This window comes from Anguilla rostrata, chromosome 5 (genome assembly GCF_018555375.3).
Source record: "Anguilla rostrata isolate EN2019 chromosome 5, ASM1855537v3, whole genome shotgun sequence".
In the NCBI taxonomy this organism is placed as follows: domain Eukaryota; kingdom Metazoa; phylum Chordata; class Actinopteri; order Anguilliformes; family Anguillidae; genus Anguilla; species Anguilla rostrata.
Genome location: NC_057937.1, coordinates 6,409,104 through 6,432,829, shown reverse-complemented (window position 1 = coordinate 6,432,829; position 23,726 = coordinate 6,409,104). Strand labels below are relative to the sequence as shown.

Below are 23,726 nucleotides of genomic sequence, written 5' to 3'. Positions count from 1 at the left end.
CGTTCGCGGGAAAGCAATTACAAGCCGTCAAGTCGCTTTTTAATCGGGCGGCAACGAGGAAAACAAATATCGCCGGCCTGCCCTCTGAACGTCATTAACGACCGTTTCCGGGAGATTCATTATCGCTCCGTCGTTCTCATCGGCTGATAGCGCTCCGGTGAAATGGTACAGCTGTTCGGCAAGAACCCCTCCTCCATTCACCAAAGCGCAGCATTAAGGTTTAATCACATTCTTTCTTCTTTTTTTGAACCCGCTTTAAGGTTGAATCATGAAATATTCAGTAAGCACAGAGCTGGATGAGAACTTCCAATGTGTGTGTGTATATATATATATATATATCTATAAAAAGTGAAAAATTAGCATACAACTTTGTGAAGGCGATAGACCGCCACAGGGAACAGCAGCTAAACCATTTTCAGTTCAGTAAATACCACTCAACGTGTGACTCCTAACAAACCAGGCAGACTGATTGGTCCCTTTTGCCATATTGTGCATTGTTGTGACTTTAAACTGAAGCAAGACTTAATGATGCACCAGTTCTCTCGGTCTCCACAATGGCTGTGCGTTCGTGTCTAACTATAAACACAGAAAGATGCCCGCTCTTGAGGGGACGGGGGGTGTGGCTCTGGGGCACTTTCCCCGCCGATGTGGAGCACATCTCTACTTCCTAAACTTCAAGGTTTTGTGGAAAACCACCGATAGTTCTACAACCACAGTCCCGTGTAAAGGTATCTATGTTTTCCCAATTCCATGCAGGACCCAGAACATTACTGATAGCGAACACTGAACAGAAAGCTTACAACTTACCAAAGCGTGTTACAAACCCAGCACAGACAAAATGTTCTCACAGTGCCATTGCCCATGTTGTGGCAATGTCATAACATTGACAAAACATTCCAGTAACATTGCGAGAACATTCTGTGCGAGCTGGGAAAATGCCAGTTCCAAAAGAAACAGAATGCTAAAGGCTACCATTCCTAACTACTATCCAGTGCTATTAATTAGCCAAATGCAACGTAAGGCTGAATGTCCATTTAGACCTCTGCCTGTTCTGACAGAGTATTCAATGCAGTTCATCAGTGCACTGCGAGCTCTTTACTGCAATGGCATAAATTAACTTTGGCTCTAAAACTCCTCAATCCTGTCACAACGCATCAGTACCTAAATACCAGTCAGTCTAATCAACCCAATGCACTTAGAGCTTCATTAGCTCTAACAACTTCGGGTATTTTTTTCATCAAAATAAACAGAACATGACCGTGGCAGACTAAATGATTAATTATTGAAATTCACAATTCAATACTCCAGAAAGACAACATCATTTGCTTAACATTTTTCTTTTTTTTTTAAAGAAATGATCTTTTCCATTGTACACTGTGAAATAAGTTTTGCTTTTTCAAAAAAAAGACAGTTCAATGTACATGTTTATTTACAGACGTTCTTTTTTTCCTCTTCGTCTTTATACAAGGGGCTTTCAAATCGAGGCATTCAATTAAAGCAAATTATATTCAAAATGAATACATGTCTGAAAAGGCAGCCAAACATAAAACAAAGGTTCTTTTTTTCCCCATATATCTTACCATTTATAGCAAGGAATGTAAAAATTACAAGTTACATAAAAAATCCACAATATCATTAAGAAAAAAAACACTATATTGAATTGCAAAACCAATTTTAATTATGTTAATACTCGAGAAAAAATGAAGCTACAGCAAATCACATTAGCTTGATTACACTTCTTTATAAAGTCCAAACCCCTCTAAAACAAAACCAAACTAAGCTTTGAAAACAACCAAAAATGGTGGAGGCTATATAAATCTTCTGGCAAAAAATTAATGAAATAAATTAAAAGGCGTAATAGTATTAAGGATTACAGCAATGGCACTGCTGTACGGAGAAGAAGCACAAAGCAAATTGAAAAAGATTCAAAAATTAATTTCCTGCCGTCTGCCGTATAAACTAATCAACAGAAGATTTAAAAGACAAACATGGTTCTTTTATTTGACATCGTTACATCAAATCTTTTTTTTTTGTTTCCTTTTTTCTTGTGAGGTTAATGTGCAAATTTAATTGCACACGCGTGAGAATTCAAGTTCCTTTTGACTTTCCTGTGGTTTCGGTGAACAGCTGAAAGGATGAGCTCGTGTGACCGAAGGGTCGAGTCGGCGTGACCGTGCGATCAGAGTTTTCTCCAGATTCGATCGAACGCAGTCCGTTCTGCTTTTTTGTTTTTGAAGAAGAAGAAGAAGCTTTGGTTTTAACCTGGGTGTGGATTGCGTGACGCGGTCATCTCGAAAACAAAACGAACGGGAAAAAAAAAAAAAGTTTAAAAAAAAAAAAAAAGTGAAAGTGTACGGATTTCGGGGGGGCGCCTCCGGGGCCCTCAGACGATGAACTTGTTCTTGGTGGTGGAGCCGCTCTTGGTGGCCGTGTCCGCGTGGGACTGGTACCCGATGGTCAGCTTCTGCGGGACCCCTAATCGCTCCTTGTACACCCTCCTGCGGCCGGGACAGGGAAGGGGAAACCACTTTAGAGACACACCGACGCCGAAAAGATTCTCAATCCTCACTCACTCACTCGCTCAAATCAAATCAAAGACCATTCTAACGGTAAATGCAATATTTAGTTTCTATAGCAGCAGCAGTCAAGCGGGCATCGCAGTTGTAAGGGGAAGGGGGGGGGGGTGAGAGAACGGTAACTGAGCACTCCGGGCAGTGAGAACCAGATGCCAATTCAGCGCACATTCACAGCACCTACCGGCAAGATGGTACTAAACTCGATATAAAGACAGATTTGTCTTTCCATCTGAGTGAGAAACAAAGCTGTTTGGGGAGGGGGGAGGAGGGAGGAGGAGGGTCAGAGTGCCGTAAGGTTTTGAGCACCTGGGTCTGGCTCATAGTGCTGTAATGTTAAGCGCAGCCTGCTCAGACTGTAAGGTTATGCCACAGTATCGCAGTTGCACAATGTAAACACACATCACTGGCACACGCACAGACCGAGCGCTCGGGGTCCACTCACCCTATATGGGTCACGGCCTCCCGGTTCTCGTAGTCGGTCGTCCACACGGCTATCTTGTCGCCTTTCGTCCGGATGTTGACGACCGCCCCGCACACCTCGTCGCTGTAGTCATCGAAGGCCTCTCCAATCAGGCACAGGAGCTGGGGCAGGACCGCACGGTTAGGATCAGGGAAGAACCGCCCAGTTAGGATCAGGGAAGAACCGCACGATTAGGATCAGGGAAGAACCGCACGGTTAGGATCAGGGAAGAACCGCACGGTTAGGATCAGGGAAGAACCGCACGGTTAGGATCAGGGCTGGACAGCGCGGTTAGGATCAGGGAAGAACCACACGGTTAGAATCAGGGAAGAACCGCACGGTTAGGATCAGGGAAGAACCGCACGGTTAGGATCGGGGCTGCCGCACACAATTCAAGGGATTCCGAGGGTCTTATTCAAAGTCTTTGAGGGCCGTGCGTAGAAGCGAATGCTGCCGCCGATTCTCATCGTGAGGGTTTAGTCAGAGGGAAAGGAGACTTTCGCGAAACCTGCTGGCTAACAGACATTCAAGAGCCTTCAAGCGAAATCTAAGCACCTTCTTGAGCTAAAATGTTCCTCATTGAAAATAAAGAGCCTTCAAGAACCCGTGGGGAGGCTTGAGGTGCTTCTCCAACAGAAGAGGACCTGGAGGTAATCGGAGGGCAATAGGGGACAGAGTGGGAGTGCCTCAGATGTGAGATTTGGGGGGTGGGGGTCAGATCGGGGCTAAGATGGTGCGGGGAGGGGGGGGCTTCACTCACCGTTTCCAGCCAGAAGCGGTCCAGGTCGGCCCGGCGCTGCTGTTTGTTGAGCGTGATCAGCCATCGTCCTCCGCGTTTGTTCCTCTCGTCCTCCCACATGGGCTCAATGCCGTCCTATCACAGCAGAGGATGTTCGAGAGAGGCTCAGTGCCGTCCTATCACAGCACAGGATGTTCGAGAGAGGCTCAGTTATGTCCTATCACACCACAGAATGTTAGAGAGAGGGTCAGCGCTGTCCTATCACAGCACAGGATGTTAGAGAGAGGGTCAGTGCTGTCCTATAACAGCACAGCACAGAACGTTAGGGAGGCTCAATGGCGTCCTATCGCAGCACAGGATGTTGCCAGTTTTGTACCCTCAAGCAAGGCGAGCGCGCAGCTTGCTCCAGTAAATATGCTAAAGAATGCACGCTGTACAGATCCCTCTGGATAAGAGAGTCTGCTAAACGCATAAAATGTAAACGTATAAAAGAATTATGAAGTGCCACAATGCATGTGCGTTAAAGGCGAGCGCAATATTGCTAACGTGCGCTACGCTCCTCAGGGTAAAAAAACCCAGACGGCCCGAACGGGCTTCTCACGCGAGTGCACATGGTCTAATTACACTGCAAAGAGCAATTAGGCTATACGCGCTCTAACACTGACATTTCACAAACAGGACAGCAAACAAAGACACTTCCTCCATTTCCTGCATATTAATGCCGGGCACAGGCTCACAGCCAACATGGATGCATATATTCAAAAGGGCTAATTCATTAACAGCCGTATAACAATTTAAAATATGCAGTATTATCTTTAATCATTTCCCAGATGTTTTTTTTTTTTTTTTTAAACTGAGCATAACCCTAATTGGTAACTAAAACTGTAACTGTATACGACAGACAATAGCAAATGAGCCATTTTGTCTGCAGAATCCCCAACAGAAATTGCATTTCCTCCACTGTCCTGGACACCAATTGTATTTTATTGAAGCAGGGAAGTCTGCCAGAACCAACTGCTCTCGGCAAAGCCGAAGTAGGCCTAACGCAATGTAATACTTTCTCTGAAAATGATAGATGCGGTGACTAGTAGCCGATTCTAAGCACGAGAGAAAACGCACTTTCGTGAACAAGTTCGCTTATCTTAGCAAAACGCTTTAACTCAAGCACTTGACGCTGATGTACCCAATAAAAAAAAGACGACTCCAAACTCGAATTTTAAATTGAGGGTCTTAAACTAAATATGCACTCAAACATAAATCAAGGAAGGTTTAAAATACTCCTACCGGCACATTTCCGATTTACAGGTATTACGCACGTCTGGTGAAAAGCTGGCTTTAATCGCTCTCTCCGGGGTGTGCGTGTGAGAGAGAGAGTGTAGAGAAAAGAGACTCTTTACAGTCAGTGTTCAATCAGACTCCCGCACGCCTTCCAGGAGAAAGGAACCTGAAATAGCTCACCCGCGGCTAATTATGGGACAACGGCGGTTCCGCTTTCTGCTGAGCCGAAACCCCGGGCGCCCGGCCGCGGGTGACTGTATACAGAGCTATTTGTTGACCCCCCCCCCCAAAGAGGGGGACGTTTAGGGTGACGCACTGAAAGGCGACCTCGCTGGCCCCGGGCCTCGCTCTGTTCCTGTCCGTTTAGCGCTGGAACCTGAAACGGCAGACCTCTGGGAGACCTACGGGACCCGCTGAGCATAGGGGACCCACCGCGTGTAGGGGACCCGCAAGGTTCGGCAGACCTCCGGGAGACCTACCAGACCCAGCGTGCATAGGAGACCACCATGCGTATGGGAACCCACCGTGCATAGGAGACCCACCACGAGAAAGGGACCCACAAGGTCCGGCAGACCTCCAGGAGACCTACCAGACCCACTGTGCGTAGGGGACCCGCAAGGTCAGCCAGAACCACCGGGAGACCTACTGGACCCACCGCACGTAGGCCACCCACCGCGTAGGGGACCCGCAGGTCTGGCAGACCTCCAGGAGACCTACCAGACCCACCACGCACAGGGGACCCACCATGCGTAGGGAACCCACCACACGTAGGGGGACCCACAGGGTCCAGACTGACAGTACTATCGCGCCCAGCATAGGGACGGCTGAACGGCATTTTAAAAGCAGTGACCTTTTCCAGCAGCCGCAATTAGCATGTGAGCTGTCACAGGCTGCATCCCAGCTCTGCGTGAACCAGATCTAACCAGATCCACCTGAATTTAATAGAGAAAACACACCCACCAGATCAACCAGGCCAACCAGATCCAATAGACCTACCAGATCGAAGGGATCCACCACCACGTAAATGGCCTACTGGCTCATCATTCCTGTTTTCAAAATCATAAAGGGTGAACCTCAAAGTCCCTCGTTTGTCACAATAGAGAACTGTAATTGCACACCTTTATTCATAATTTTCAGAGCATAGGGACACGTGGCTGGCCTCATTTCAGCTTTTGAAATCGGTTATGTGTTGCTAACGTTCACAAATGTTGGCTTGCGTGAGGCATCTTCATTCAGCTGGAGGGGGGAAAAAAATGTAAAAATGAACACTTCCTACCTTGAAGAGTGAGTAGTCGCAGCCAGACATTAGATTGCTGGAGAGCTGAATGTGGTTGTAGAGCCTGGAGAGCACAATCGCGTTAGCGCCCCGCCACAGAGCAAACATTTCACATTTAATACAGGAAAACACAAAATGTCAAATGCAATCCTCGCAATATTACGGGGCACAAAACAGGGTCGACGATTCGGAACATTTAATAAAGTTATTTTTCGCCGTTTTGGATGCGTGATAAAATGTCAGTCGCCCTTACTCGGCTTAAAACACTCTGCGGAGCTCTGAAATTCACAGCGTGGCCTAATCGCTTTTATATGCCAATAACCTGACAGTCTAAAGATGGCAGCCATTAAGCAATTGTTGTCAGGTTGCCTTTTAACTGGAGTGTCTCTCCAAAAAATAAAAAATAAAAAAAGCAAACAGCGATGACTGGTACACAAACATCAGTAAGCAGTCATATTACTTCTCCTTGTGGACTGCATCACATAAACACAGGAAATGTAGTGACACGTGCAGGTCCACACCTATACATCATTTCAGTCATATAATCATTTGATAGGCTAATCAGAATTGGTTGCAGGGCAACGAGAACTCGCCGGTTTCTGTGCCAACCAACCCGCTGTCTGTTTGCATGTATATTATTTATCAGTATGTTTATCATACAATAAACGCTGGCTTGCTGGTGTGAACTACTGGAGAAATTACAAGCACTCCTTAGTGTTTTAATTATGACGCTTTGAATTTATCACAAATTAGTGGCACTTGTAGCTTCAAAAATAAATCACTGATCAATTTAAGCGATACAGGCATGTAAGGCATGCTACTGATTTGAGATTCATACACTTTATCACCCCAACATAAGAAATAACTTGCGCTCAACCATGCATAGATTGCACGTTTTGGCAGCCGTGTCCAAAGGCATTTGAATGTGTGTGCTGCAGTACTTACGCCCAGAAATCTTCCACCGTGTCGAATTTGGAAATGAGACGGAGGTTGGCCTGCCAGGTTTTGCTTTTGTCATTTTTAAAGAACCAAAGAGACCATCTGCAGAGAGAAAGCCCATGTTACACAGCGTCATTTGCTCACACTGTTACTTTACAAATCAATCTGGAGTCTTCAATTACACTTCTCCGGCTATACTGTTTACTACAGGAGAGCCATTTACTACTTCACACCCAACAGGCCAAACACAATACTATAGTATTACAGGAGAACTAGCGATTAATTTACACCCTACAGTCCACACAGTACTACAGGAGAGCCATTGACTATTTTACACCTTATAGACCAAAGCAGTACTAAAGTATTACAGGACAGACAATGACTATTACACAACCCACAGGCCACACATTACTAGAGACTGGCTTGTGCTAAAACCATCAAAAGAGCTCACATGCGAGTCAAAAAGAGATTTTTGCCACTTTATTTCTTTTTATTTATTTACTGCATAGAGTAATATGAAAAGGGTCATAATGATACCTTAAGACTTATACGGGTAAGGACTCATTTCGGTGCTGCAACCACATCGGCTGCAGAGTATAGTTCTATGCATCCAGGACCAGGACACAAGAAACCGTCTGAAACGGCAACAGGACTTTGGCAAATTCAGCAACTTTTTTAATATAACGCTGATATAAATATCTGGTCCGGAGATAAAACTATAAAAGTTTAAAATCCTTTCCAAACACAGACTTGACAACACATGCTGAGCGAGAGAAAGGCACAAATAGCTGACCTACGCATTCTAGCCAGAGGAGCTCATCAGCACGGATACCCAAAACATTCCGAAAAACTGATGAATGCTCACATTTAGCACTTAATATGCAGGGCTAACTGGATGTTGAAATCGATTTTGAGCAATGCAAAAAATCATGTCAAAATTAACCCCAGGGGGTAAAAATCAATGGCCGCACACGCCAAGCACGTAATTGGAATACGGCCCTAACCAGGGTGGTCGATGAGCATTAAATACATCCAGACGCGTTAAATGGGATTGTATTTCAAAGAACAAAGCACAGCACATGTACGGTTACCAAGGAGACGTACCATGTTGTGGTGGCCACAATTACCTCTATATATATTTTTTTAAATTTATTTTTTATTTTTTTAAATATTATTATTATTTATTTATTTTATTTTTTTAAGTGTTTCAGTCGAAAGAAAGCTCACCTGTTCTGTAGTGGATGTTTAATGTAGCTTTCGGGACTGACAATCTCTTGACTGACTTCTTCAGTTTTTTCTTCTTCAGGATTTTGGGGATTTGAAGTGGTTTCCTGTCGGATGGGGTGGGAGGTAAAAGGAACATTAATAGGGCACTTAATTTCAGCCCCACTTGGGAACTGTCCCACATGCAATACTCCTCAGTACGGTTTGAGGGCATCGACGAACGAGCTTTCCCATGAACACCAGAGAGTAAACCTTAGCGTGCAGCCCCACTCATTCCATCTCCAGTAACGGCTCTTCCTGGTCTTGAACAAACACTCTCACCGCTCATTTTGGAAAATTTGGCCTCCAGTACCTAGCGAACGCTTCTGCAGGAAAACTAGCGGGTTTGGCTTCATGTGGGTATTCTTAAAACCCGCCACAAGAACCGGAGAGTCAACCACCCAACATTTGGGTTCTCACCAAATTCACTTTTTTCAGATTATTTAAAAGGTGGCAATTAACCTCATTGTCCAGTCTAATATAATGTACAAGAAAACACTCACGGAATTTCGTATTTGTGAAATAGATCACTGTTCACTGAAGGGCTTCAAGTACTGTATGCCTTGTTAATTTATTCCTGCAAAGTTTATTCTATATTTGTCATAACTTTTTTATGGCTATACATAAACATGTTAGTTGTAAATACTACTAATAAATCTCAGTTCTATCAATTAATATGCATTTTCTGTCATCATTAATAATACTACAACTTATAAAAAATAATGGCAGCCGATGGCCCTGTCATTCAATTCTGTGAATAGCCAAAATCATTACAACCCGATTACCATTACCTAGCTAGCCTAGCCAAGTTAACTAGTCTGTAAGCTAACATACTTTTAATAACATATAACATTTCAGAATTCACCAAATACCATTTTGATCTGCCTCAATTAAGTTTTTTTCGTGAACTTATTGGCACACACACTTATATTAACACACAAAACGTGCTAGCTACATTTCGGCTGGGCACAACTTTCCTTAATTAGCGAGGCTGTCTAACAGGTTACCCGGCTGTACATGGCGGAGTAACTGCCTGGCTTTGCGGGAACGAAGCGCCTCTCCTCCTAGTGGTGGGCACAGCCGAAATGCTCAGAATTGGGGATTGTAAACTGGCTAACGTTAACGTTACACAACTTGGACAATTATGCTAAGACACCCTTCGTAACCAGCGAGCTGACGGAACGTTGGCCTGCGTTTTCTCCCACAAGCATAACGCCATATGGCTGTCCGCCGATTTAAAAAAAAGAAAAAAGGAAAAGGGGGTTGTGCTTTTTGTTCACGGTTGCAATGCACTTTAGTCCCGTTCTTTAGTGACAACACCCCTGCGTACGATCTACCATTTAGGCGTGAGATTGCACAGGCCCCGGTGGCTACAGTATCACCCGGAGAGCCGTTACTCACACCGAATGCGCGTGAATGCTTAACCCTGATACCTATTTCTGACTCTCCCGATGGGATCCCATGTTGCTCCCGTCCCCTTCTACAAACACTTGGCACTGGGTGTGCAGAGGCTGAGAAACACACCGTAAAGCTCCACATTCGCGAAACTACCTGGGCCACTTTCTTCCCGCAAGCACGAACAGGACAACACTTTTATTGTTCTTGTACTTCTCTAGTACAGTATCTTTGGCGAAAGTTAACCAAAAGACGCCGTTAAGTGGCCCGCACGGCCATATGTGTCGGCAGAGTAAATTCACTCACCGGTTCCGCGGTCGCCATCTTATATCGATCTGATTCAGAGGCCTCTGCTGGGAGCATAAAATCCGATTGGACCCAGAGATCCAACGTGACAGGCCCAAACATGGAAATCCATGTACGCATGCTCAAAAATAACTCATCGGGAGTGAATGGATATGTAGTCTCCAGAAGTCCCTTGCGCAGCGAAGGGGACAATATTACTACTGTCTCCGAGTTTATTCAGCATTTGTCTAAATTGAGACAAAAATTAAGGAAAACTGTACGTCATTGTAAAATACAACTTGTATATATTGTTTTCATTTGACATACTGCTGGGAAACGCTGGCATATCGTCAATATTTTAAATTCTATACTTTTTTTCTAAATGAGCATGTTGTGCCGTTTACATTGTTTGTAACAGTTCATCAGTTTCCTCTGATTCTCCGAATCCACAGCATTCGCCTGGATTTTCTTTTCTTTTTTTAACTTGCGTCCAAAGGCAAGGAGGAAAAAGCTAGCTAGATGGGTACACCACATTTTTTGAACACATTTCTTAAATTTGATTTAGGATAGTACAAAATATACCTTTGTATTTTATGTGTATTAAAAAGTGTTAAAGCTGAGAGCAATTGTCCTGCTGTGATCAGCGTAAAAAACAAATAAAACTGAAGACTGAGACCGTGCCCGCATCTTATAAATAAATAAGTGTTTAAATTTCCCCCATGACATGATTTAGTCTCTATGATCGCAATTCACGACTGCTTAATTAATCGCAGAAGTTTCGGAACCACTGGTAGGCAAAACTTTGGACAACAGTAGCTGTCCACACACCCCACTGTCCCCACAGATTCTACACTAAAATCCAGATGATCAGATCCTGTGTGCTTTCCGCTCTTTCGACCTTCTGACTGTAAAATGCTTCCGGTTGGTAAACAATTACAGCTTATGAATATTCATACATAAAGAAGGGCCGAACATCCATTGTCGCAGTGTTGTGTGCGTCCATGTGTGTTTTTATACAGTCTATGGAGTGTTTACGGCCCCTCATGCATATTCATAACTGAATATTGACACTTTCGCTTGGGCGATTGGGACACAACTTGGTGCGAAGTTGAGTATCTGTTGGGTGTGCATCATCTCTGCTGCCCCTCCCGGGCTGGGGTCCTCGGCTCTTCGCTGCCCCTCCCCACTCCCTCCAGCTCTTCCTCTCCGTGTCAGCATGGCGGCCGTGGAGCCCAGAGAATGTGAGACAGACGGCTGCAGCAGCGAGGCCAAGCTGCAGTGCCCAACCTGCATCAAGCTCGGAATCCAGGGCTCGTATTTCTGCTCCCAGGTAGCCAGCTTAGCGGTCGCTTTCACAGAAACAGCCCTGCCGGCAGATAATTAGCTGTCCCGAGGCGCCAGTTAGCTAACGCTAGCCAATTCAGATGCGCTCATACTTTTCGTTTTAAGCTAGCTAGCTAGGTACCTTCCCCATCTGTATGTGGTGATTTGCAAGAACATTTATTTTCAAATCTTGTCAGCCAGCTATGAAACGCTGGCAAGTTAGCGGATTGGTTAGTTTGATGCCGGACGTTAGCAATTTATCTTAATTTCACTAGTTAGCAGGCGTAATTCCGATGTGTTGACTGATAGCTTATAAGCAGTCAGTTTTCCAATGTACAAGCTAGTTGCAGTTTTGTAGTTTGCTTGCTGTGCAGTAGTTCTCTGGGTGCCAGCACCAACCCGCTAGCTATGTTCACCAACAGCGTGGGCCTGTGTAGGTTTTCTGTATCTAAAGTAGCATCTATTAGTTAGCGTTACTCAGCGTTAGTTTACAGGTCTAGCTGACATCATCGTGCGAGCGTGTTAGCATTGTGGTTAAAATGATTGCACTGGTCTGAATTAAAGTAAGCAGAGTAAACTACCTACGAATTTAGCAGTTTGCTAGTCAAGGTCTGATCGGAAAGCCGGTGTGTACTTGTGCATGTGGTAACTACCACGCGGTCTACATTCACTAGAGCTCTCATCGCGTACAAGTTGCCGGATGAGTTAAGTTAGCTGGCTCGTTGTTGTGCTAGGCTTCATCCTTGACATAAGCTCTCGTTAACATTTCCCCTTAGAGCATCTTTTCCATTGAAATGTGGAGTCTCCTGTAAAGTAACGAGGTACGCAAAATATAGAGGAAATCCAGCCACCGGTAATGAAGGAACCACTACTCCACACGAAATGTTCATATTGTAGGTTCCCATCGCTGAGTCATTTGGCGGTGTTGCACAATTAGCCTTTTAATTCAGATATATTTGAGCGTTTTATTTCCTTTTTTTCTCATTTTTATCTTGTTTGAAGTGAGTGACATACTTGAGCTGATCGCTGGTTCATGTAACTTCTGGTGTACTTACACGTATAGTATCAAACACCATGGCGCAATATGTATAACGTTGTGTTGGCCAACATTTTAAACTGGCATTAGTAAGCAGACGCAAATGCAAGCCATTAATATTGTTTTATGCATTACATATGGAACTTGCTCAGCAATAAGGATAGACCTGTGTATCTGCTGTTCACTTTTATGCTTTAGGGGTTAACCTGTCACTGGTAAAATGGTACCCTGGTGCTATTCCTAACTATCATAAACAATCTTTTGGTCCAGTTTTTATTTTTTATGTTGACACCCTGACTTGTTAATGGTGACTTGTTAAATGGGGAACTTGTCACATAATGTAATTTTTAATTTTTAGTGAACTTTGTTTTAGTTTAGTTTGCTTGGCCTAAAACAAATTGTTTCGTTCTGTTCATGCAGCTTCACTTTCACCTCCAGGACTCTAGGGGGCACCCGTACATTTTTGTTTTCGTTGACACCTTGGTTTGTGGTGTCTTCCGTTTATCTGGGAGGGAGGTCTGTGCAGGGGCTGTGTCTTCCTCCTCCAATGTGTTAATGATGTCGTTGGCCTATTGTGTTGGCCTACTCTGGAGGTTCCCTTTTGCTGGGAGGAAGTGGTGCTATAGCTGTCCCCAGATTTAGAATGCAAAGAGCATAAGGACACATAATTACTGTAGCAGACCGTTCGATGTTCAGATGGTGGACAGGTGCAATAAATACAATAAAAAATACATCAAATGTAATGCTGTGCACAAGCTGGCTTCACTCACTGATAACTGTCAGTAGCGAGTGTGGTACTCAGGGGCGATGCCTGGTGCAGACTGCCCTGCAGGCCTGCCTGGATTTAATGGCGGATGATTTCTGAGATAGCGGGCTGTGTCTGCAGCTCCAGCGGTCACAGGCGTGCGCCTGCGGCAAGGTTAGCAGCACCTGATGGATCAGAGCGTCTGAGGAACAGTGCTTATCCTGCAGATTCATCCACTGAGGGGAGTCTGAGCAAGGCATGCTGGGATATCGTTACCCTACTGAGCCTGCCCTGTGTTTCACTGACTAGCAGTGACGGTCACTGTCCTGTTTAACTGCAGTATTACACATGACTGGCACAGACAGTCCACTGACAGCGTTTGTGCGACGTTACCTTTAACAGCAGTATATCACTGACTGCCAGACTCACTGAGTTTACAGCATATACACTGACTGGACAGACTCACGACCTGTTTAACAGTAATATATCACTGACTGGTAGAGACAGTCACTGCCCTGTTTTAACAGCAGTATATCACTGACTGGTAGAGACAGTCACTGACCTGTTTTAACAGTAATATATCACTGACTGGTAGAGACAGTCACTGCCCTGTTTTAACAGCAGTATATCACTGACTGATAGAGACAGCCCCAGGACAGACTTTTCCAGGTCAGTTGAAATCGCACTGAGAAGATTCACATTTTTGATTAAAGTTTAAAGAAAATTGAGCATTTAGGCATTAATCCTGTATCATTAATTTTTTTAGCCCAAATTTCAGAGCGTGGCCTCCGGGATATGTGAACAAATAATTTCAAATATTTGGATGAATTTAACTTGGTTTTGAATGTGTCTGAAGGCTGGATTTTTACAGTTTTCCTGTTTTTAAAGAACACTCGTCATTTTATTAATTCCTAAATACTTCTGATGTTCCTTCTGCTATTAGTGCCATTATGTTCATTTTTGAGATACAGTTGGTGGGCGTAGCTTTGGCCCCGGGTCCATTATCACACAGAAACAGCCCTGTCCGTCTGCTCTGGCTCTGCAGGGTGGTGTGTGGGGACGGGGAGTGGTGGGGTGGGATAAGCAGCCCAGTTTGGCCACGTGACAGGTATATTTTCTCTTAGGGCCTCACCCCCCAACCCGAAACCGCGGTTTTACACCTCAACACCGCTCCCCTCATCAGTTACGTGCGGACTACCGTTTCGAGCACAGTACCAAAAAGCTTTTTAATCACTATTTTGCAGATTATGAATCGGAGGTTTTTTTTTTTTTTTCTTCTTTAATATCCATTTGCAGTGTCTGCCTCTCCTGAAACGCAGTCCACGATTTAGCCCAATTACCCTGGGTACCTGAGGACACGCTGGCAGTGTTCTGTTTACCGCGACTTTGCCATTGCTTCTGCCAGACAGGCAGACCAAATACAGTCTGTAAATGCTATTGCTGATGAACACTGCGGTCACAAGGGTTGTGAGTTCAGCCTGTCAGATGCAAGCGCAGTTCGCTAATCGTTAGCCCAACTCTTTAGCCAGTGACAGAATGTGAGGTCCACCGTCTAGTGAACTTTACACCCTCACGCCTAATTCTTTCTGTGTCCCCTCACAGGAGTGCTTCAAAGGGAGTTGGTCCACCCATAAACTGCTACACAAGAAAGCAAGTATGTTGTCCGATAAAGTTTGCTCCTTTAAATAATTTGTACTAATGCAGTGTGTGCGATGTTGTAGTCTATTAGTCATCTGTTTGCATGTGAATCGGGTGAAAGTATGCCTGCTAGTGTTATGGGGCAAAAACTGCAAATGTAGTCACATCCTGGCAGTGTCCTTTCAGAAAAACCTGGGGAAAGCCAACAGCCAGAAAGACTCTTAAAAAGTTTTAATGACATGCAGTACAGTCAGTCACACTAGTGAATATCTGAGTCTGCGTGTGTGTGTGTACACACACAAGTGTGAGTGTTTTATATAGTTATTTGCTGTATGAATTCCTGTCACATTGTAATTGGGGTAAATATTGAGTGACTAACGCATCACAGCAACATTACTTGGATAAATATTTGTCCATGTTTGGCAGTTTCCCCAAGTGTTTTTTTTTTTTTTTTTTTAAACAGGAATTGCTGACGCTGAAAAATGTTTTTAAAACATTTTTTTAATTTTAATGATATACTTATTTGGAAAAACCTTGAGCCTGGTTTTTTAATGCAATTTGCTGAAACTTAAACTGACTATTATAATTTTTTAAATGAAAATGCATTCCAAGATTGTTTATTCTCCTGTATTTCATACGAATTTCACTGTAAGAGAAGTCTCTCCAGTGTGAGTCATCTGCAGTGTGTTTAACATCCTTTTTCTGTGGCAGAGGAAGACAAGAGCAAGGACGAGACAAAGAGCAGTGTGGAGAACGACGTTAACACAGACCCATGGCCTGGCTACAGATACACGGGCAAACTGCGCCCACACTACCCGCTGGTACATACACACACACACACACACACACAAACGCACATACACACGCACACACACAAACACACATACGCACACACACACACGAACAAACACACACACGCACACACAGACACATACACACACACACAAACACACATACACACACACACGCACACATACGCACGCACACGCACACACATACACATGCACACACACAGGCACACACACATACGCACAAACACACACGCATGCACGCGCGCACACCTCAGCTCACTAAATCACCCACTCATCACAAACTGCGCCCATACTACCTGCTGGTGCATGCGCACACACACACACACACACACTCACGCACATACAGGCTCACGCAAACGTGGAGTTTTCACACCGTTCAGATAATGAGCATCAGCTGGAGAATCGCACACAGAAAGTACAGTAAAGCCATAATTTAAAGTGATTTTTTAACATTACTCTTAATAAGGTGAGAGCTCCCCCCCCAGTGGCTGCCCCTCTGAGATACACGCCACTCTAATAGATGATCTCTCTTCTCTCTGGCCTGCTTTGTGTGTTTTGGAATTTAAGTGAGTAATTTTCTCTCTGTTTATAGACCCCAAAGCGGCCCGTTCCAGATAACATCCAGAGACCTGACTATGCAGAGCATCCTTTAGGTAACCAGTGTACCTCTCTCCTTTCTCCCTCTCTCCTCCGCTCCCCCTCCCCCTCCCCCTCCCCCCATCTCCTCTCCTAGTGTTCAGACCTTGTGGGCCCTGCCCTTGGATTGGATGTGCTTTGTGCGTGTGTGTGCGTGATTGCGTGCATACATGCGTGACTGCGTGACTGCGTATGGGCCTCTGTGTGTGTGTCATACTATGTCAGAGATGTGACTCAGCCCTGCTGGTGTGAAAGTGTGAAAGTGGGAGGGAACGCAGCCTTTGCTCGTCGTCGGTAAGACGGAGAACTGCGTACCGCGTTTGAACACGGCCGTCCTTTCAGCCGTTTGCGTCCGCTGGCGTCTGGCTGCGATGGCGGCGGCGGCATCACCGATTCACTGCAGCTGTCCGTGAACGTCAGACCAGCGAAGTGTGTGCCACACCTGTTAATGTTGGCAACGGTCACGGGAAGTCCAGCCAGTCACTGAAAGTGAAATGTTATATAAATATTGTGCATTTTGCTGTACACGAACAGGACCACACACCGTTTCTACAGAATATTCGTTTTTTTTTCGGCCAAACAATAGGACCCTTCCAGTTGGCCGTTGCTTTCCTGTAAGAACCAATAAGAAGGCTGAGTGGAGGGCTGAGGGGGTCAGAGTTCACCTGCTTTGGTATTCAACCCAGGGGTCTTCGGCAGACCAGAGTGAAACTTACAGCAGCTCCCCATACCTAATACAGCCTCACGTAGCTGGTGCTTGTTTCTCTTTTTTTCCTGTTCTTAATTTCGTGCCCTGTCTGTAAAACAGCAGCATGTCGGTGACTCTCTCCATTAAGGTCCGTTTGTGAGTTCGTCGTTCGGAAAGGGAGTGATTTTATTTTCCCCTGACCTACATTCTCAACCCTGCGGTGTTCTGGGCAGACGCCCAGGTCTTCTTCCTCAGCCTGGGCCAGGGCAGTAGAGTGAACTCCAGCGATGAGCTCACTTTAATTAGTTTTCTTTAGTCACTGATTATGTGCCAAAAACGATGGGTAGAGGCCGCGGATGGTGGGAGAGGGGTTTTCCACACAAAATGGGTTTACCTGTTTCTTTATCCAACTTTTCCCCCCTTTGTTTTTCAAGTATGATTTGTTTAATTTATGTATGTGTGACTGACTTTATTTTGTGGGAGGTAGTTGGAGAGGATCTCCTGGAGTTAACCTGGGTTTCAGAATGTGGATTAGCTGGCGTAGAGTAGCAGAATCGTCTATGTTACTCTCAAGAATACAAAAAAGTGGAATTAACCTGACTAAATAAAGTACCGCTTGTCAGATAACCTGTCACAGCGGTAACCATAGCATTGTCCAAACAGAAATCCAAAGAAAGAAAGGGGTGGGGAAAAAAGGTTATCTAAAGGAGGTCAGGGGAATCATGGGTACTGTTTTTTCACACCTTATCCATGTTGGTGCTGCTGAACGTTTTGTCGCTCGGCTAGATCTTCCAACTGTGTCCCTCCAAAGCTTTCCCATCCAGGACATTATTTAAAGCTGGGATCGAGACTTGGCTAGTTGGTTAGATAGTACCAAGCAATGCTGTAGTAATGTATTTAGCATTTAATTCTCGGTTAGCTGGCTAGTGGCTAATGGGTGTGTTGGTAAGTTAAGTTAAGGTTTGAGCACATTAAGCTAGCTCTGATGTGCTAACCCTAGGCTTCTCACCAGCCCCATATGTAGAGCATGTCTCCGATAAATTAGTTGAAGGCAGTTCTAGTAGCGCACCTGTAGAACACCCTCCCCGACCCCACCTGCACTAGCACCCCCTGTAGGACAGGGGGCGCCGTAGTCCTTGTCTGAAGCTCTCTTCTCGCCTTGCTCCTTACGGCAGCCGCGGAGGTGGGCCTCATCGCAGGTACGTCCCGGAGACTCGGCGGGAGATCGGAAGCCCCGCCTCCTCACCGCCGTGTCATGTTGTTGTGACACATGCGTGCGCTTCAGTACAATGACCTGTGGGGTGCTTTTCTGTCGTTTTTTTTTTTAAACGTATTAGTTTTTAGTATTTTGTGTTTCCTGTGAAAAAAAAAAAGCCTAGTGGCGCATAGAGAAGCATGTGGTTCATGTTTGTGTTCGTTGCATGGTTCAGTTTTTCTTGTTTTTGTTATTTTTTAAAAATTTATTTTATGAAGTTTCATTCGGAGGAACCATCACAAGCAGCCTTTTTTCCTCCTTTTGTTCTCCACCTCCATTCACCTTTTGCTTTATCGAATCGTTTATTTCAGTTTATCGGGTGGCCCGATCACAAACCAGATTCCATTTCCTGTTTCTGAAATCCGTTTTCACGGACTGCTTGGCCTTCTCTGCGTCTGTCTGTCTGTGAAAATGACACGATGGGAATTCTCTGGCCGTTTCTTCCAGGGATGTCCGAGTCTGAGCAGACCATGAAGGGGACGTCCCAGATTAAGATTCTCTCTCCGGAGGACATCGAAGGCATGAGAGTCGTGTGCAGGGTATGTAAAGCAATTAAGAGAATATGCTTTTCAGCTTTTATTTTTAATTGTATTTGTGTTGTATGTATTTCATTTATGTGTGTCTGAAGTGTGGAGTGCAGGGAGCTGAGGGGATTTGAAGCGTTCCCCCTCGTCTGTGTGGAGTGTAAAGGAACAAGATCCACCGGATTCCCTTGCAGTTGACACTGTGACCCTTTGGTGTAGCGTGCGAGTTTCCATTTAGCACTTGGACACGACACCAAAAATAAACCACCGGAATATCCCCTGACCTCAGCCAGACAATAAGTCTCAGACCGGTCGGCAGTTATTTCGAATGCTGGCTCGGATTCATAGTGGTCATTCATACCCGGCTACTGTGTCAAGCCTTTACATTACATTACAGCCACTTAGCAGATGCTCTAAGCCAGAGAAACTTCCAGAAGCCCTGCGCCATGTTCTCTTTTAAAAAGGGTCAAAACAGAGGCTTTTGTTTGTGGGCGGGTCTAACCTTACATACGACCGCCTTGGTCAGAACATCTGGTCTGTAGTGGGTGATGACTGATTGTTTCCCTTTGAGAACGTGAGATCCGTCATTTGGCCTGTTCCTGACAGCTCGCCCGAGAGGTGCTCGACATCGCCGCCCTGATGGTGAAACCTGGCATGACGACTGAGGAGATCGACCACGCCGTGCACCTGGTAAAGGGGCAGTTTTCCATTTCCCGTGGTTACCATTACCCCCCCCCACCAAGCGCCTCCCCCCCATGAATGCTCGTTCCTCTTTTTCCAGGCGTGCACGGCGAGGAACTGCTACCCCTCGCCCCTCAACTACTACAACTTTCCCAAGTCCTGCTGCACGTCCGTCAACGAGGTCATCTGTCACGGCATCCCGGACCGGCGCCCCCTGCAGGACGGAGATATTCTCAACGGTGTGTTTCGCCCAGCCAGCCCGTGGGTGCGAGGAACTCGGGGGGTTCTGTTAAACAGCGCTGTCTCGGCATCAAACACTTTGAGCATCGAACGACGACTCAAATTCCAGATTTAAGAGAAGAAGAAAAACACCTCGGGGTTCAAACAAAGGACACAGGAACATCACGATCCAGTGAAATAACTGCAATTTAGCACCCAATCAAACTGCACAAACTTAGATGACAGTGTCTGTGTTCAATCAGGTGATACTTAGGGAAAAGAGAGCACCACTGTGTCAATGACTTTGACACTTTGCAGAGAAATTTCCAGGAAACACCCGAAAATCCATTGGCTTCTCGTTCCTACAATCAAATCTGGACCTTTTTATTTATCTTGACCCTTTTATTACCTTTTATATTTGCTGTGTACCAGGCCAGTGACAAACCAGGCCAGTGGTAACTCATCTTCACAAACTTTAAAATGTCCCCCCCTTTTCTCCCCTTGCAGTGGACATCACCGTTTACCGCAATGGGTACCATGGAGACCTTAACGAAACCTTCTTTGTTGGGGAAGTGGAGGAAGGGGCGCGAAGGCTGGTCCAGACGACCTACGAGTGCCTCATGCAGTCCATCGACGCGGGTTTGAGCCTGTTTGCTGTTATAAGGGGGAGTGGGTGGGACAATGTCACTGTCATATTATTCTTCGCCATTGCGTTAATTTAGAAAACGCTAAATATCCTGAGCAACTTACAATGAAAGAGCATTAGTGGGTCCACCTGACTAATGTGAGTCACCAGTGCGACCCCCCCCCCATCCCAAACTGACCCCCCCCCCGTCTGCTTCCTCTGCCCCCAGTGAAGCCAGGCGTTCGCTACAGGGAGCTGGGCAACATCATCCAGAAGCACGCCCAGGCCAGCGGGTTCTCAGTGGTGCGCAGTTACTGTGGCCACGGCATCCACAAGCTGTTCCACACCGCGCCCAACGTGCCACACTACGCCAGTGAGTAACCCACTCGCCCCCTGCTGGGCACGTGGGGAAGTGCGGCTGGTTTTGAGTGAAGCTGCAAGCGTATGATTTCAACGGGCAACTCACTCTGTTTCTCCCTCTCCCTCTCCCCCTCTCTCTCTCTCTCTGAAGAAAATAAAGCTGTGGGGGTGATGAAGCCAGGCCATGTGTTCACCATTGAGCCTATGATCTGCGAGGGTGAGTGTGTGTTGTGAGTTTAGTCAGTCGGTCAGTTAGTCAGTTGGTGAGTTCTCTAGCTGACCACATCACTCTCTGTGACCCCACCCTTCTCCCTGACCACTCCCACCCCTCTCCCTGACCACGCCCAATCTTCTCCCTGACCGCGCCCGCCCCTCTCCCTGACCGCGCCCGTCCTCTCTCCAGGGGGGTGGCAGGACGAGACGTGGCCGGACGGCTGGACGGCGGTGACCCGGGACGGGAAGCGCTCGGCGCAGTTTGAGCACACCCTGCTGGTGACGGAGACGGGCTGCGAGATCCTCACGCGCCGCCTGGACGACAGCGGCCGCCCCCACTTCATGAGCCAGATGTAGAGCGGACCGCGGTGGCCCCCGACGGTCCCGCACACGCACAGATACGCACACACACACACACACGCATACATACACACTTAGACACACACACACACGCAGACAAACACACACACACATAAACACACACACACACACACACAAACACACACACGCGCAGACAAACACACACACACACACGGACACACACACGCAGACAAACACACACACACACACACACAAACACACACACGCATACATACACACGTAGACACACACGCAGACACACATAAACACACACAGGCAGACACACGCGCACACACACACGCATACATATATACATACGCACAAACACAGATGCACACACACTCACACATGCGCATACATACATACATACGCACATACACAGATGCACACACTCACACAAGCATACATGCCCGTGCACAGATACATGCACACAGACACATACACACACGCATGTGCACACATACATACATATACACGTGCACACACAGACACACACTTGCAGACACTCTCACACACACACACACACACACACACGCGCGCGCAGACACAGGGACACACATGCACACACACAGACACAGGGACACACAGACACACACACACACACACACACACACACACACACACACGCGCGCGCAGACACAGGGACACACATGCACACACACAGACACAGGGACACACACAGACACAGGGACACACACACACATGCACACACACACACACACACACAGGACTGTGACAGAGCACTGTTTACACACCACCCTGCCGCGGCCTCAATCCTGGGCCTCTCCTTCGGTATTTTCCTCCATCTTCGATTTTACGCTGATACTTGAATACATCTGGAATCAAAATCAACTGTGTGGGATATTTTCTTTTTACGTGGGGTCACCCATTTTTTTTTTTTTTTTTTTTTTTAATAAATTTTCCGCCGATCTCATTTAAGACAAAGATTGCTATTTAAACGAAAATATCGCTAGAGGCTTATTTATGATACGCGGAGTTTATTTATGACACGCACGTACGTTTTCGATGTTACCAAGGACGTCGTCCTCGCCGCCAAGCTTGGATTCCGTAGAGGCGAACCGCACGAGGGTGCTTAAATTTAGAATGTACTGTCGGAATGTACGCCGCGCCGTGAGACTCTCCTCCGGTCGTCCGCGGGGGGAACCCGCACACAGTTCCATCGCGTCGCTTTAGAAGCCGAAATGCCGATGGCCCGGTCCGAGCTTGTGGTTCGCAGTAGAAGAGTCGATTGGCTAGGAGACGGTTATTATTATTATTATTATTTTAAAACCGCCGTCCTTTCCGCCAGAGCACGGAGTAGCGCGCTCAGCCTTACCGTCGGAGAACGCGCGAGCCTGCTAAGACGGACCGAGGGAACGCCGGCGTCGAGCGATCGACTTTTCACGCTGAACATTTTCGTATTTTACGCGACAGTGCTCTCACGTCCCTGTACTTAGAAACTCCAGTCATCCCGCACCATTTCCAGGCCTTATCTTCGTGATTCTGAGACCATTTTATTTTTATTTTTGTATGTTTGATGTGGACGTTCGCCGTTGAGTATTATCCCCCCCCCCCCCAGGCAACGCAGACGTCGTCCTTTCCTGTACTAAAGCTAAAACCGGCACCGCAAAAATAGAAAAGAAAATAATAAAATCAGTCAGGATTGTTTTCGCCCAGTTCTGCCAATACAGAAATTATTTTACCCAAATCACGTTAATTTTTTATTTATTTTTTTTTAAATGCAACTTTGAAGTGATGTTGGTGAGGCTCTGGTTGTCAGTGGTGTCTCACTTTTCTGTATGTGCGTGAGAAGGGTTGTGGGCGGTCCTTCGGCCTCTCCCTCACTCTGATTGGCTGGCCTGGAACGTTGAAGTGTCACCGTTGTGTGAAGTCATTCGGTGTTGAATGTGCCCAGAAGCGGAAGACCACGGACAGCCGAACACTCCTATTGTATCAGTGTTGATTCAAACGGCATTAAATAATATATTCATTGTGGATCTCTTCTTCATCCAAATATTTATATATCAGAGGTTATATTATATATAAAGGTTCCTGTAATCCAGGCATGGCCAATTATGGTCCAAGAGAACTACAAGTTCCTGCGGTATTTTATTTGATATTTAATAGATCAATTAAATCAGCTGATTACACTGGTAATCCTCAGGGTTGACACCCCAGTTGTAATGTTTTGCTTTGGGGGGAGCAAAATGACTTGAGCAAATTGTGCGTTTGGGGGTAAACTATGCATTTGTTTGACAAAAGTGATGACTTTTGTCAGTGGGCTGCTTAAGAATGTGAAGAGTTTGTGATGCAAGTTATGACTCAACAGCCCTGTGTGGGGTTACACATTTCACAAAAAATATAATTGTGAAATGAATACAGGTGTTAATACCGAGGCAT

The 23,726-nt window shown here is 46.0% G+C and overlaps 2 protein-coding genes across 6 annotated transcripts; one reads left to right on the top strand and one right to left on the bottom strand.

The window, feature by feature from the left end:
• Positions 1–1,406: 1,406 nt before the first annotated feature.
• eif4eb (eukaryotic translation initiation factor 4eb) lies at positions 1,407–10,387 on the bottom strand. Of its 3 annotated transcripts, none has more exons than XM_064334806.1 (7): positions 10,233–10,387; positions 8,496–8,599; positions 7,275–7,370; positions 6,330–6,393; positions 3,797–3,910; positions 3,019–3,158; positions 1,407–2,498 (listed from the first exon to the last, which is right to left on the bottom strand). In XM_064334806.1, exons 1-7 carry the CDS (start codon positions 10,350–10,352, stop codon positions 2,384–2,386), a joined length of 753 nt encoding a protein of 250 aa, XP_064190876.1. In that variant the 5' UTR covers positions 10,353–10,387; the 3' UTR covers positions 1,407–2,383. The 3 variants fall into 3 exon arrangements, with proteins under 3 accessions (XP_064190876.1, XP_064190878.1, XP_064190877.1); XM_064334808.1 differs by lacking the exon at positions 10,233–10,387 and adding an exon at positions 10,056–10,085; XM_064334807.1 differs by lacking the exon at positions 10,233–10,387 and adding an exon at positions 9,688–9,765.
• An 818-nt stretch (positions 10,388–11,205) lies between these two features.
• Positions 11,206–23,321, top strand: metap1 (methionyl aminopeptidase 1). 3 transcript variants are annotated; one of them, XR_010329920.1, is made up of 12 exons: positions 11,206–11,541; positions 14,918–14,969; positions 15,665–15,774; positions 16,358–16,418; positions 18,792–18,883; positions 19,475–19,558; positions 19,650–19,788; positions 20,276–20,407; positions 20,623–20,766; positions 20,905–20,970; positions 21,157–21,802; positions 21,997–23,321. XR_010329920.1 is itself a non-coding variant. In XM_064334803.1 (11 exons), the coding sequence occupies exons 1-11, from the start codon at positions 11,428–11,430 to the stop codon at positions 21,321–21,323; spliced, it is 1,161 nt and encodes a 386-aa protein (XP_064190873.1). In that variant the 5' UTR covers positions 11,206–11,427; the 3' UTR covers positions 21,324–23,321. The 3 variants fall into 3 exon arrangements, 1 of the variants encoding a protein (XP_064190873.1); XR_010329919.1 differs by having other exon boundaries at positions 21,905–23,321; XM_064334803.1 differs by having other exon boundaries at positions 21,157–23,321.
• The last annotated feature ends 405 nt before the right edge of the window (positions 23,322–23,726 follow it).